This window comes from Mytilus edulis, chromosome 3, assembly GCF_963676685.1.
Source record: "Mytilus edulis chromosome 3, xbMytEdul2.2, whole genome shotgun sequence".
Lineage (NCBI taxonomy): Eukaryota > Metazoa > Mollusca > Bivalvia > Mytilida > Mytilidae > Mytilus > Mytilus edulis.
In genome coordinates this window covers 77594200-77610873 of record NC_092346.1, presented here as the reverse complement: position 1 = coordinate 77610873, position 16674 = coordinate 77594200, and the positions used below count along the sequence as shown (strand labels likewise).

Below are 16674 nucleotides of genomic sequence, written 5' to 3'. Positions count from 1 at the left end.
ACATGTGTTGTCTCATTGGCATCATAATATAACATATGAAGAAGGAAAAAACATGTGTTGTCTCATTGGCATCATAATATAACATATTAAGAGGGAAAAAACATTTGTTGTCTCATTGGCAGCATAATATAACATATGAAGAAGGAAAAAAACATTTGTTGTCTCATTGGCATCATAATATAACATATGAAGAAGGAAAAAACATTTGTTGTCTCATTGGCATCATAATATAACATATGAAGAAGGAAAAAAACATTTGTTGTATCATTGGCATCATAATATAACATATGAAGAAGGAAAAAACATGTGTTGTCTCATTGGCATCATAATATAACATATTAAGAGGGAAAAAACATTTGTTGTCTCATTGACATCATAATATAACATATGAAGAAGGAAAAAACATTTGTTGTATCATTGGCATCATAATATAACATATGAAGAAGGAAAAAACATGTGTTGTCTCATTGGCATCATAATATAACATATGAAGAGGGAAAAAAACATGTGTTGTCTCATTGGCATCAGAATATAACATATGAAGAAGGAAAAAACATGTGTTGTCTCATTGGCATCATAATATAACATATGAAGGAGGAAAAAACATGTGTTGTCTCATTGGCATCATTATATAACATATGAAGAAGGAAAAAACATCTGTTGTATCATTGGCATCATAATATAACATATGAAGAAGGAAAAAACATTTGTTGTCTCATTGGCATCATAATATAACATATGAAGAAGGAAAAAAACATTTGTTGTATCATTGGCATCATAATATAACATATGAAGAAGGAAAAAAACATTTGTCGTATCATTGGCATCATAATATAACATATGAAGAAGGAAAAAACATTTGTTGTCTCATTGGCATCATAATATAACATATGTAGAAGGAAAAAAGATTTGTTGTCTCATTGGCATCATAATATAACATATGAAGAAGGAAAAAACATTTCTTGTCTCATTGGCATAATAATATAACATATGTAGAAGGAAAAAACATGTGTTGTCTCATTGGCATCATAATATAACATATGAAGGAGGAAAAAACATGTGTTGTCTCATTGGCATCATAATATAACATATGAAGAAGGAAAAAACATTTGTTGTCTCATTGGCATCATAATATAACATATGTAGAAGGAAAAAACATTTGTTGTCTCATTGGCATCATAATATAACATATGAAGAAGGAAAAAACATTTGTTGTCTCATTGGCATCATAATATAACATATGAAGAAGGAAAAAAACATTTGTTGTCTCATTGGCATCATAATATAACATATGAAGAAGGAAAAAACATTTGTTGTCTCATTGGCATCATAATATAACATATGAAGAAGGAAAAAAACATTTGTTGTCTCATTGGCATCATAATATAACATATGTAGAAGGAAAAAAGATTTCTTGTCTAATTGGCATCATAATATAACATATGAAGAAGGAAAAAAACATTTGTTGTCTCATTGGCATCATAATATAACATACGAAGAAGGAAAAAAACATTTGTTGTCTCATTGGCATCATAATATAACATATGAAGAAGGAAAAAAACATTTGTTGTATCATTGGCATCATAATATAACATATGTAGAAGGAAAAAACATTTCTTGTCTAATTGGCATCATAATATAACATATGAAGAAGGAAAAAAACATTTCTTGTCTCATTGGCATCATAATATAACATATGAAGAAGGAAAAAAACATGTGTTGTCTCATTGGCATCATAATATAACATATGAAGAAGGAAAAAACATGTGTTGTCTCATTGGCATCATAATATAACATATGAAGAAGGAAAAAACATTTGTTGTATCATTGGCATCATAATATAACATTTGAAGAAGGAAAAAACATTTGTTGTCTCATTGGCATCATAATATAACATATGAAGAAGGAAAAAAAACATTTGTTGTCTCATTGGCATCATAATATAACATATGAAGAGGGGAAAAACATTTGTTGTTTCATTGGCATCATAATATAACATATGAAGAAGGAAAACACATTTGTTGTCTCATTGGCATCATAATATAACATATGAAGAAGAAAAAACATTTGTTGTATCATTGGCATCATAATATAACATATGTAGAAGGAAAAAACATTTGTTGTCTCATTGGCATCATAATATAACATATGAAGAAGAAACAAACATTTGTTGTCTCATTGGCACCATAATATAAAAGAGGGACGAAAGATACCAAAGGGACAGTCAAACTCATAAATCTAAAACAAACTGACAACGCCATGGCTAAAAATAAAAAAGACAAACAGAAAAACAATAGTACACACGACACAACATAGAAAACTAAAGAATAAACAACACGAACCCCACCAAAAACTAGGGGTGATCTCAGGTGCTCCGGAAGGGTAAGCAGATCCTGCTCCACATGTGGCACCCGTCGTGTTGCTTAAGTGATTACAAATCCGGTAAATAGTCTAATTCGGTAGGTCATATTCATGAAAGGGAAGGGGATTGTAGTTACGACGTAAGGAACATATCCGATATCATTTGTGAAACGGTTATTCCATAACGGTCAACCAACTCGTGATGGCGTCCGTAAAATTTACGAAGGGATGATTTCAACTTCACCATTTGGAACTCTTGGTTTAATAGCTTCCTTGTGAGCAGCAAACCTCTATCAAGAAAATCATGATAGGAAATGCAAGCACGGGAATATCGTATCAATTGGGAGATATATACCCCGTATGCAGGTGCTGCTGGAATGTTGCTACTTAGAAATGGAAAGTTCACAATTGGAAAGCTGAAATCATCTCTTTTGTCGTAAAGTTTTGTTTTCAACCGACCCTTACATATGAAGAAGGAAAAAACATTTGTTGTCTCATTGGCATCATAATATAACATATGAAGAAGGAAAAAAACATTTGTTGTCTCATTGGCACCATAATATAACATATGAAGAAGGAAAAAAACATTTGTTGTCTCATTAGCATCATAATATAACATATGAAGAAGAAAAAAACATGTGTTGTCTCATTGGCAGCATAATATAACATATGAAGAAGGAAAAAACATTTGTTGTCTCATTGGCATCATAATATAACATATGAAGAAGGAAAAAACATTTGTTGTCTCATTGGCATCATAATATAACATATGAAGAAGAAAAAAACATTTGTTGTATCATTGGCATCATAATATAACATATGTAGAAGGAAAAAACATGTGTTGTCTCATTGGCATCATAATATAACATATGAAGAAGAAAAAAACATGTGTTGTCTCATTGGCATCATAATATAACATATGAAGAAGGAAAAAACATTTGTTGTCTCATTGGCATAATAATATAACATATGAAGAAGGAAAAAACATTTGTTGTCTCATTGGCATCATAATATAACATATGAAGAAGGAAAAAAACATTTGTTGTATCATTGGCATCATAATATAACATATGAAGAAGGAAAAAAACATTTGTCGTATCATTGGCATCATAATATAACATATGAAGAAGGAACAAAACATTTGTCGTATCATTGGCATCATAATATAACATATGAAGAAGGAAAAAACATTTGTTGTCTCATTGGCATCATAATATAACATATGTAGAAGGAAAAAAGATTTGTTGTCTCATTGGCATCATAATATAACATATGAAGAAGGAAAAAACATTTCTTGTCTCATTGGCATAATAATATAACATATGTAGAAGGAAAAAACATGTGTTGTCTCATTGGCATCATAATATAACATATGAAGGAGGAAAAAACATGTGTTGTCTCATTGGCATCATAATATAACATATGAAGAAGGAAAAAACATTTGTTGTCTCATTGGCATCATAATATAACATATGTAGAAGGAAAAAACATTTGTTGTCTCATTGGCATCATAATATAACATATGAAGAAGGAAAAAACATTTGTTGTCTCATTGGCATCATAATATAACATATGAAGAAGGAAAAAAACATTTGTTGTCTCATTGGCATCATAATATAACATATGAAGAAGGAAAAAACATTTGTTGTCTCATTGGCATCATAATATAACATATGAAGAAGGAAAAAAACATTTGTTGTCTCATTGGCATCATAATATAACATATGTAGAAGGAAAAAAGATTTCTTGTCTAATTGGCATCATAATATAACATATGAAGAAGGAAAAAAAACATTTGTTGTCTCATTGGCATCATAATATAACATACGAAGAAGGAAAAAAACATTTGTTGTCTCATTGGCATCATAATATAACATATGAAGAAGGAAAAAAACATTTGTTGTATCATTGGCATCATAATATAACATATGAAGAAGGAAAAAAACATTTGTCGTATCATTGGCATCATAATATAACATATGAAGAAGGAAAAAACATTTGTTGTCTCATTGGCATCATAATATAACATATGTAGAAGGAAAAAAGATTTCTTGTCTAATTGGCATCATAATATAACATATGAAGAAGGAAAAAAACATTTGTTGTCTCATTGGCATCATAATATAACATATGAAGGAGGAAAAAACATGTGTTGTCTCATTGGCATCATAATATAACATATGAAGAAGGAAAAAACATTTGTTGTCTCATTGGCATCATAATATAACATATGAAGGAGGAAAAAACATTTGTTGTCTCATTGGCATCATAATATAACATATGTAGAAGGAAAAAAGATTTCTTGTCTAATTGGCATCATAATATAACATATGAAGAAGGAAAAAAACATTTGTTGTCTCATTGGCATCATAATATAACATATGAAGAAGGAAAAAAACATTTGTTGTCTCATTGGCATCATAATATAACATATGAAGAAGGAAAAAACATTTGTTGTCTCATTGGCATCATAATATAACATATGAAGGAGGAAAAACATGTGTTGTCTCATTGGCATCATAATATAACATATGAAGAAGGAAAAAACATTTCTTGTCTCATTGGCATCATGATATAACATATGAAGAAGGAAAAAACATTTGTTGTCTCATTGGCATCATAATATAACATATGAAGAAGGAAAAAAACATTTGTTGTATCATTGGCATCATAATATAACATATGAAGAAGGAAAAAAACATTTGTCGTATCATTGGCATCATAATATAACATATGAAGAAGGAAAAAACATTTGTTGTCTCATTGGCATCATAATATAACATATGTAGAAGGAAAAAAGATTTCTTGTCTAATTGGCATCATAATATAACATATGAAGAAGGAAAAAAACATTTGTTGTCTCATTGGCATCATAATATAACATATGAAGGAGGAAAAAACATGTGTTGTCTCATTGGCATCATAATATAACATATGAAGAAGGAAAAAACATTTGTTGTCTCATTGGCATCATAATATAACATATGAAGGAGGAAAAAACATTTGTTGTCTCATTGGCATCATAATATAACATATGTAGAAGGAAAAAAGATTTCTTGTCTAATTGGCATCATAATATAACATATGAAGAAGGAAAAAAACATTTGTTGTCTCATTGGCATCATAATATAACATATGAAGAAGGAAAAAAACATTTGTTGTCTCATTGGCATCATAATATAACATATGAAGAAGGAAAAAACATTTGTTGTCTCATTGGCATCATAATATAACATATGAAGGAGGAAAAACATGTGTTGTCTCATTGGCATCATAATATAACATATGAAGAAGGAAAAAACATTTCTTGTCTCATTGGCATCATGATATAACATATGAAGGAGGAAAAAACATGTGTTGTCTCATTGGCATCATAATATAACATATGAAGAAGGAAAAAACATTTGTTGTCTCATTGGCATCATAATATAACATATGTAGAAGGAAAAAACATTTGTTGTCTCATTGGCATCATAATATAACATATGAAGAAGGAAAAAACATTTGTTGTCTCATTGGCATCATAATATAACATATGAAGAAGGAAAAAAACATTTGTTGTCTCATTGGCATCATAATATAACATATGAAGAAGGAAAAAACATTTGTTGTCTCATTGGCATCATAATATAACATATGAAGAAGGAAAAAAACATTTGTTGTCTCATTGGCATCATAATATAACATATGTAGAAGGAAAAAAGATTTCTTGTCTAATTGGCATCATAATATAACATATGAAGAAGGAAAAAAAACATTTGTTGTCTCATTGGCATCATAATATAACATACGAAGAAGGAAAAAAACATTTGTTGTCTCATTGGCATCATAATATAACATATGAAGAAGGAAAAAAACATTTGTTGTATCATTGGCATCATAATATAACATATGAAGAAGGAAAAAAACATTTGTCGTATCATTGGCATCATAATATAACATATGAAGAAGGAAAAAACATTTGTTGTCTCATTGGCATCATAATATAACATATGTAGAAGGAAAAAAGATTTCTTGTCTAATTGGCATCATAATATAACATATGAAGAAGGAAAAAAACATTTGTTGTCTCATTGGCATCATAATATAACATATGAAGGAGGAAAAAACATGTGTTGTCTCATTGGCATCATAATATAACATATGAAGAAGGAAAAAACATTTGTTGTCTCATTGGCATCATAATATAACATATGAAGGAGGAAAAAACATTTGTTGTCTCATTGGCATCATAATATAACATATGTAGAAGGAAAAAAGATTTCTTGTCTAATTGGCATCATAATATAACATATGAAGAAGGAAAAAAACATTTGTTGTCTCATTGGCATCATAATATAACATATGAAGAAGGAAAAAAACATTTGTTGTCTCATTGGCATCATAATATAACATATGAAGAAGGAAAAAACATTTGTTGTCTCATTGGCATCATAATATAACATATGAAGGAGGAAAAACATGTGTTGTCTCATTGGCATCATAATATAACATATGAAGAAGGAAAAAACATTTCTTGTCTCATTGGCATCATGATATAACATATGAAGAAGGAAAAAACATTTGTTGTCTCATTGGCATCATAATATAACATATGAAGGGGAAAAACATTTGTTGTATCATTGACATCATAATATAACATATGAAGGGAAAAAAAACACATTTGTTGACTGAGGCTACTTAAATGATATAATCCAATTAATAAAAGTAAAAACGGATACATCTATAATTTAAAGTTTAATTGTCGATAAAAAACTAAAAAGATACAAATGGTATAAAAATAGATTTACAGGAGCCTGTATTTCAGTGGTTGTCGTTTGTTTATGTGTTGCATATTTGTTTTTCGTACATTTTTCGTACATAAATAAGGCCGTTAGTTTTCTCGTTTGAATTGTTTTACATTATCATTTCGGGGCCTTTTATAGCTGACCATGCGGTATGGGCTTTGCTCATTGTTGAAGGCCGTACGATGACCTATAGTTGTTAATTTCTGTGTCATTTTGGTCTGTTGTGGACAGTTGTCTTATTGGCAATCATAACACATCTTCTTTTTTCATATTTACAGTATATAAGTTCGACGCAAAAAGCCATCTGACCCCAGGTCTATCATTTTTATTTACCCAGTGTGTATCGTTTCTAAACCATTTTACAATTTTACAGACCCTTATATGGGACACTATTTATTCACAACTTTAATTCTAATCCTGTGCATTCAATTATTGCCACTTTTATGCTTAACCATGTACAATCAATCAATCAAGACATAAATTACGCCCATTGCGAGAGCCATTCTTTTGTCGAATGGTCGATAGATTTTAACAGGTTACTAAACATCTATTTTATTTTTACAATGATATATTTTCAAAATACAGGAATGTTCCCATTCTCGGACCCCTCCCCTGTCTCCGCCACTGCACGTATAGCAATCTTTGCATTGCACAAGGTAATGTGTTTCTCTGACTGTTAATGAGGTCTTTATACGTAATTCATTGGATGCTGGGATTTAATTCTTAGATACATGATTTTTACATCGCGATGACCGTGAGGGCTGATGTGTTATTGCCACAGAGATTTTGCTTTCGTTTTGACTGGTATCCGATCGTTTAATACGCGGACATTATCGAGTGCAAAATAATATTTCTTATCGCTTGTTATAAATTCATTTCTTCAATGAATACTCATAAAAATAATATTTTAGAACATAGATTAATAATATGAAAGTGTTTTGTCGTTAGAAATATATATATATCAGTAAAAAGTAGTTAATATCTTTGAGACGTACAGAAAAATTGTGTTAATGCATGCGGTAGAATATCTCAAGAAAGTTTAGCGGGAAAATATGAATGCCTACTCAAATCCCATCTATTAGAAAAATCGTCCACCATGTACTTGCAATGCACTATTATTAAAATAGTAGAATATAATGATATACAAAACAATGGAAACTATATATACATGTAACTGCTATATACAAATATTGATATGATATATAACCAGAGTATACTGATTTTTGTAACTAATAGTATCACTACAATATAATAGTTATAACGTTTTTAGGTTGAATTCCCTGTCATTTATATCTCTGTACATTAACCTCACTTTCAGGTATAGAGATGTGATTTTAGTTGTTATTGGCTTATTACTAACTAACTGTCAGTAACTCCGAGTTCTCTAATGTCTTTACTTAGTTTAATAACTTTTTGTATAATGGGATGTATCGAACCCGGCTGCCATCTTCAAACAAAAAAGTTGTATCACAAAAATACTAAACTCCGAGAAAAATTCAAAACGGTAGGTCCCTAATCAAATGGCACAATCAAAAGCTCAAACACACCAAACGAATGGATAACAACTTCCATATTCCTGACTTGGTACAGGCATTTTCTTATTTGATAATAGTGGATTAAACCTGGTTTTATGGCTAGCTAAACCTCTCACTTGCATGACAGTCGCGTCAAATTCCATTATATTGACAACGGTGTGTGAACAAAACAAACACACACAATAGGTAAAAATGTCAAAAATAGGAGTTTAGCAGTCAACATTGTGTTATAATCTTAATAACTATAAAAACAAACAAATATGTAACAAAGACGCACCAAAATGGCATATAGACAAATCACATTAGCAAACATGAAAGTCAAGAATTCAAGAATTTACAATAGCACCATTACATAATGACGGGATGTATAAGTACAGAGCCACGTCATATGTATCAAAGAAACACAAAATGACATTTAGACAAAGAACATTAAGAAAACTGAAAGGCAAGTATACAAAAATTATCATAGAACAATAACAAAATGCCGGGATGTACAGAGCCACGTCATATGTATCAAAGAAACACAAAAAGGCATATAGACAAAGCACATTAGCAAAAATGTAAGACGTTTAATGTACACTGTTTTAACTCAATGATTTATTGAATGCCTGATTTATATCACAAAATTGCCTTTTCCTTGATTTTTTTATTCCTAATTATAAGGACAGTATAAAATCATTCTCTACAGTTGATATAGGACATAATATATTAGTATTATAGTCCCAGAGTTGATTGACTATTTAAATCTAAATCATCTCATTTATTACTGGAAAATACAAGTCGGTGTTAAAAGTTTAAAAAAAATGTACAATGTCTTGTTCTTATATTGAATATAGTACAAGACTGTTTATTTTCTAAACATCATTATCTTTAGCTGTTTCATCGTCATCCGAATGCCCATTTCTGGATACTTCTAATTTCGATGACATTTCATCTTTTTCTTCTAGTTCTGTGTCTGCAGTAGGTAAAAGTTCTGCTTCGTAATCCATAAAACCTTTATCTACTTTCTTTAACAATTCCTCTCTCTAAAATTTGTAAAATGTTTGATTGAAAAAGTGTCAAATTTGATGTCAACATAATAGTTTTAGTTTTAAATATCAAGTCAACAGAATGAAAACTACGGAAAAAGAATTTATCGAAATTTAAAAGACAGTTCATTCGAATGAAGTTTAAGAAAACTAGAAAGGATTGTGTATACCATGATAGGGTAGGATGTTTAGTTATATTATTGACGTTGAAAGTCAGGAAACTGTATGGTAGCAGTATGATTTAAATAATATTATAATGTTTATGTAGAATAAGGTTGGATATAACTCAAAACGAAAAGTCGGTTCTTTTTCTAATTTTAAAAGTCTGAACTAAATCATGATCACGTGTTTGAGACATATTCATGCAGTTTAGCAGAAACTAATAAATCTTCAATCGATAGAATCTTTTCATGATTTGCCAAAATGTTTTATCATGTCAAAATAAGGAGAATGCACAGATGTTTTATTATCCATAACTATAAGGTTACCTTGTTTTGAGCTACAATGAATCATACATACATATATATAGAATCATTTTAATAACAGCGTGGACAAGATAATTTCTTAGAGCGCTCCAGTTATCAATTGACTTGGTCAGATAAGGTAAACGTTGGTCTGTAACGCCTACATGTTATATCGCACATGGTATATACATTTAAACTGTGGGGTGGCCAAAGGTTCTAAACACCTAAATCATATCATACGAATAGCTAAGAGAGAACCAAACCTTGTGTGTTGATTTAAATGTTGAATACTTAAAATTTGTTTTCTTCTCGTGCACCTGCATGTACTCTAATCTTATATTCTATTTAAATACCCACTGGAAGGCCTCTGACAGACTGAGTGAGCGTACAATCACCGTCATCAATAGCCGCTTGCAACGTGAGAAGTTAAAGGTAAATGATTCAGTATTATTACCAACATAAGTATTGCGGTTGTCCGCGCTGTTATGAAAATGATTGATCATTCTATAAAGTACATCCATTTTCAACAGATATTTATTTTATGTTTTTCAACGTCATCCAACTGGGAGGTTTATTTATGTTTTCATATTCAACGGTAAAGATGTCTTCTTATTACCTTTTCAAATGGCACACCCAAGTATAATTTGGTCCTGAGATTTTTTGGAAGGAATGGAAAGAACTGGTCAAAGAACGACAACACATATATAACATCAATGTCTTTCGATTTTGGCAAGCCTAAAATCAAATGAAATATTGATAAGAAAAAAACACCATTAGCATACAAAGATGTATGTTTCATCTTACTTTTTTTTTTTTATTTTCACATCCTATTTTTCAAATTTTGTAAGAACCTTTTTATAACCAAGTTTATATCTAAGTTTTTTTTATTCATCCCATTTGATTACCACTTATTACTTTTACTTTTTATTCAAATTAACTCAAAACACGAAGATACAATACCATTAGATAACTGCTCTTGAACCATTTACAGATTACAGCATTGTAGTGTTATTTGCAAAATTGTGATATAATGTATTTCCCTATAAAGCATCCAGTCCTGGGACAATTCTATATACTTCAACAATCGTCACTTATTTTATTGTATGATATCGGTTAGGGGACGACCATTTGATATTCTTGGGGGGGGGGGGGGGGGGGCAGGAGGATTTGTTTTTGATCGGTTATTTATTTTCGTTAACTAAGAGGACAGATTATTCATTTTCTGCACTATTGAAGCAAGATTTTTCATTTTCATTAAAGCAAGGGACTGATTATTCATTTTCACAACTATATTTATGATATTCGAAAACATACAATTTTTAAATGATTTGTTTATTATAAATTATACATGTATAGTCAAGTCATTATGTACCATTTTAATCAGAATTAATCCTTCTCCTCTGCAGAAAAGAATCTTTTATATTCCTAACTGCATATACATAGTATTAAAGTTTGGTTGTAACGCCTGGTTTAAAAGTATTGGCAAACATATTTTGCCGAGCGGAGCTAGGCAATTTTTTTTAAAGGGTTTTGGAGCCACTGAAGGCCCAAGAAGCTATAGAACAGATGATGCAAAATCATGCTTTCTGAGTGTTCCGAAGACCCTTTCATAATCTGAAAATGCAAGTTTTGTATTAATAATTTTTTGACAATATTTTGGTCTCAAAGCAAAATGTATAAATTCAGTGTAAGACTGCTGTTTTTTTTTAAACTCATGATCAAGTTCATAACAAAATTACTAGATTTCAAAAGGAATGCAACACTAACAGAATACAGAAGGGCAATCAATGAACAAAAGACAAATAAATAAGGAATATTGATCCCGAAAAATCAGGGCTACGTCTGAGGGAAAACAGGATTTGCTTCTTGCAAGCTTAAGGCACTCGCTGTGAACATAATTTGATATGGAGACAAGCGTTTAGTTTTGAAATTTCCTACATGAAGCATTTAAAATATGTTAAAATAAAAGTTAGGTAAGGTTTCCTGAGACAAGATACCTCAAGTTAAATAGTATGAAATTCAAAACAGTGTAGCTGTGGCCATTGATTGACCCATCAAAATCATCCATTGACTGGGACAATTTACGTGAACGTTTGTCTGTAACGACCACTGTTCACGACGTACCTACGATAGACATTTAAACTGCAGGGTCACCAAAGGTTTCTTAACGCCTTTAATTATAAAATAATTCGAAAAATTAATCAGGAATAACCTTTGTGTTTTGATTTATGTAATTGATATAAATCAAAATATCGTGTTATTTCTGATTAATTTTTCGAATTACTTTATTTAGGTGTTGAGAACCTTTGGTGACCCCATAGTTTAAGTGTCTTTAAAAAGTACATAGTGAGCATTGGTCGTTGCATACAAACGTTCACCTAAATTGTCCCAGTCAATGAATGATTTTAATGTGTCAATCAATGGCCACAGCTACACTGTTTTGAATTTCATACTAAAACCAATTTTCAGACATATGAAGTATATTTAAATAATATTTATACTTTTATTATTAAAAGAATTTGGGAAGTTTTCGCGATTTTTTTGGGGGAAAAGATGAATTTACGAAGAATCTGGTGCCATATCTCATGCTTTCGATTATACCTGCTGAGTTATTTATTTTCAATACATTGCCAGTCAGGTAATTTATTTTCAAACGACCACAGAACAAACCATTTATTTTTGTGATTATCATGGCTGAGTTATCTATTTTCAAAATCCTCCTGCCCCCTCCCCCCCCCTCCAGAATATCAAATGGTCGTCCCCTTAATTTTAACGTCACTGATTGCATTGCGTGTCCCTTTTTTTTATAATAAAATGTTATCAACATATGATTTCGATTTTGTACCAATGCAGTGAACTACGGGGGCGCCGAATGGGACTCTTGTGATTTTGTACACGAAATTCAATTTTGTACGGACAAAAATGAGTTTTGTAACAAAAATGAGTCCAGTTTAACAAAATTTGTAGCATACTACAAATTTAAAATTTTGTCATACAAAATTATCTTCCAGTGGACAAAAGTTACTTTTGTCATGACAAAATTCATTTTTGTAACACAGACTTTACTTTTGTTACCTAATTCGAAAATTGGGCGACAAAAGTCAATTTTGTATGCAAATTTGTTTTGTTTGGATTCTGTGAACTAATTTGCATACAAAATCGACTTTTGTGACACAAAATTGACTTTTGTGAGACAAAATTGACTTTTGTGAGACAAAATTGACTTTTGTGAAACAAAATTGACTTTTGTGAGACAAAAATGACATTTGTGAGACAAAATTGACTTTTGTGAGACAAAATTGACAAAAATTGAATTTTGTCTCACAAAATTGAGTTTTGTCTCACAAAAGTCAATTTTGTATTCAAATTTGTTTAGTTTGGATTCTGTGAACTAATTTGCATACAAAATCGACTGTTGTGACACAAAATTGACTTTTGTGAGATTAAATTGACTTTTGTGAGACAAAATTGACTTTTGTGAGACAAAATTGACTTTTGTGAGACAAAATTGACATTTGTGAGACAAAATTGACTTTTGTGAGACAAAATTGACAAAATTGAATTTTGTCTCACAAATGTCAATTTTGTCGTCACAAAATTGAATTTTGTCGTCACAAAATTGAATTTTAATTTGTCGTCACAAAATTGACTTTTGTAAGACAAAATTGACTTTTGTAATACAAAATTGACTTTTGTGAGACAAAATTGACTTTTGTGAGACAAAACTCAATTTTGTGAGACAAAATTCAATTTTGTCAATTTTGTCTCACAAAGGTCAATTTTGTCTCACAAAGGTCAATTTTGTCTCACAAATGTCAATTTTGTCTCATTAAAGTTAATTTTGTCTCACAAAAGTCGATTTTGTATGCAAATTAGTTCACAGAATCCAAACTAAACAAAGCATACAAAATTGATTTTTGTCCGACAAAAGTCAATTTGGCTCACAAAAGTCAATTTTGTCTCAAAAAAGTCAATTTTGTCTCAAAAAAGTCAATTTTGTCTCACACAATTGACTATTGTAATTTAATTTCCATATCAGGTAAAAAAAGTCAATTTTGTATGCAAATAAGTTTATATTTGCATACCTTTTTGACAAAATTGACTTTTGTCATGACAAAAATGAATTTTGTCTACAAAAATGAATTTTGTCTACAAAAATGAATTTTGTCATCACAAAATTGAAGTTCTCATAAAACAAGTCTGTATCACATAGTTTTGTAAGACAAAAATGATTTTGTTATGACAGAATTGAATTTTGTACAAAACCACAAGGGTCCCATTCGGCGCCCCGTAGTGACTGTGAACCATGGAGGTATCGATATTTCTATGTTTTTTCGTTGACTTACAAACGATTGCAACTTCACTATAAACAGTAGCATAAGATTTTTTTCTTAAAATTACAAAATCAAAAAATGTGACATATTTATATTGTTATTGACTCCCATTCCCGCTGTACTGAAATATTTCATTTCTATAAGGAACAATAAAAAAAATTAACCAATTTTCGGATTTTGTGACGGTTTCTTTTTCATCAGCGAATGGTAAATTATCTAATATATGTGACCGAAGTCAAAAGTCATGTTAACTGTAACATTTGAAAATTGTTAATGTGGTTATTTGTCGAAAAATATGTATTCTTGATTTTAGAGATTTATGGTGTTGACCACGAAATTCTACACTTTAATTTTTTTTATCAAAATATATATGCAGAAAAAAATAGCATCAGACCTTTTTTAATCACTACCGTTTTAACGGCATAAAACCTGTTTAAAGTGGAAGAATAACAGCACACGCTATAACGTGTATAGTTTGCGGTCATAGTGAACTTTGTCAAGGTTATATATTGGAAAAATAACATCAGAAAAAATAGATCTTTATAAATACTAGAATGTTAAGTTCTAACCTTCTATACAACTTGTAATAATGCCAATGACCAGCATGTAAAGTATTCCAAGAACACCAACCCATTGGTAAGACAATGCATAAAACTTGTCCAGTCCTTCACTGAAAAATAATCAACATGTGACCGAGGATACATCTGAATTCTCTAAATTGTCATCAAGTCAATTGTATTAATAGAAATGTCATAAAATCTTTTCATAAATTGACAATGAGTGTGTGTTGAAAAGAAAACTTTACGACAAAAGGGATGATTTCAGCTTTCCAATTGTGATATCGGATATGTTCCATTCGTCGTAACTACAATTCCCTTCCCTTCCCTTTCATGAATATGACATACCGAAATCCCCTTCCCTTTCATGAATGCGACCTACCGAATTAGACTTTTTACCGAATTTGTTATAACATGAGCAACACGACGGGTGCCACATGTGGAGCAGGATCTGCTTACACTTCCGGAGCACCTGAGATCACCCCGTATGCAGCTTGAAAATTAGATCAATTTTTAAAATCTAGAATACAATTTGCCATTTCTTACAACTCTTTCTTTGAAATTGATAATACTAAGGGGTTTCTTTAAAAACCGCGTACCTTCAATCATCTTACAAATTATTTATTTTAATACTTGGCCAATACTTACTACTCTATTATCTACTATTAGAATAATGCAGCCACAAAATGTAACCATTTAGTTACTTTTCTATTATAATAATGGTATTTTTTAAGTTTAAGAAACACAGAGACACTGTTTCTTACGGTATAGAGAACTTGTAAGGTTTGTTTCAAAGGCCAGCGAAGTAATTATTGCAATAACCATAAAGAAACTATATTTTCGATCATACAACCCGAACTGTTAGACTTCTCACTTCCACTGAAGAAAGATCTTAGACGAAAACGTTTCGATAAGATCAAATTTAAAAGTTACTACTGAACAAGGTTGCCACTATATTTTTTTATTCCTAAATTACTCAGGTTGAATTCCATTTTATATCTGCATCCAAGAGACGATCCACTACAGATTCGTTGACGCTGTTAAATATTCAGAAGAAATATATTCTTATTGAAAAGAATAAATGCGGGTTAGGTTGTTAACACAGTTCATGAAGGGTAGTTAATTTCAACATTAAGATTTTGATACAGATATCTAACTTGGAATTAAAAACCACCCCAATTCATATATATATATATACGAAAATCCCTACCCATACTTATGTTAGCGAAAATAAGTTGGACTAGGCATTAAGCTTAAAGTCTAGGCAATAAGCTAACGCATAGACATTAAGTTATTGCCTGACATAATGTTCAGGCATTAAGCTTTAAACTTGATGATTATTTAACCTATTCCTAAGCACTCTTTCAGGCAATAAGCGAACTTTGGGATTTTTGCTTTATCTTCCATGTAAATATACATTTTGTGAAGTATGATTCTTGATGTAAAGTTTTGTTTATATTATATTCCAAATATTGATAACCAATTATTCAACAAATATTCAAATTTTAATATTTTTTTCATATGCATAACAGAATTACCTTTGTATTTCTTTGTGGTATCAAAACTATTGATATGTTTCAAACAAGTGAGCGTATCGTAAAAATAGAT

The 16674-nt window shown here is 30.4% G+C and overlaps 1 protein-coding gene across 1 annotated transcript in view; it reads right to left on the bottom strand.

The window, feature by feature from the left end:
* Positions 1-9263: 9263 nt before the first annotated feature.
* LOC139515438 (sodium-dependent multivitamin transporter-like) overlaps positions 9264-16674 on the bottom strand; it is a 36002-nt gene continuing 28591 nt past the window's right edge. Inside the window, exons 15-17 of the mRNA XM_071305007.1 lie at positions 15079-15179; positions 10792-10910; positions 9264-9708 (exon numbers count right to left, since the gene is read on the bottom strand). Coding sequence (XP_071161108.1) covers positions 9538-9708; positions 10792-10910; positions 15079-15179 — 391 coding nt within the window. The 3' untranslated portion in view covers positions 9264-9537. The remainder of the gene's footprint in view (positions 9709-10791; positions 10911-15078; positions 15180-16674) is intronic.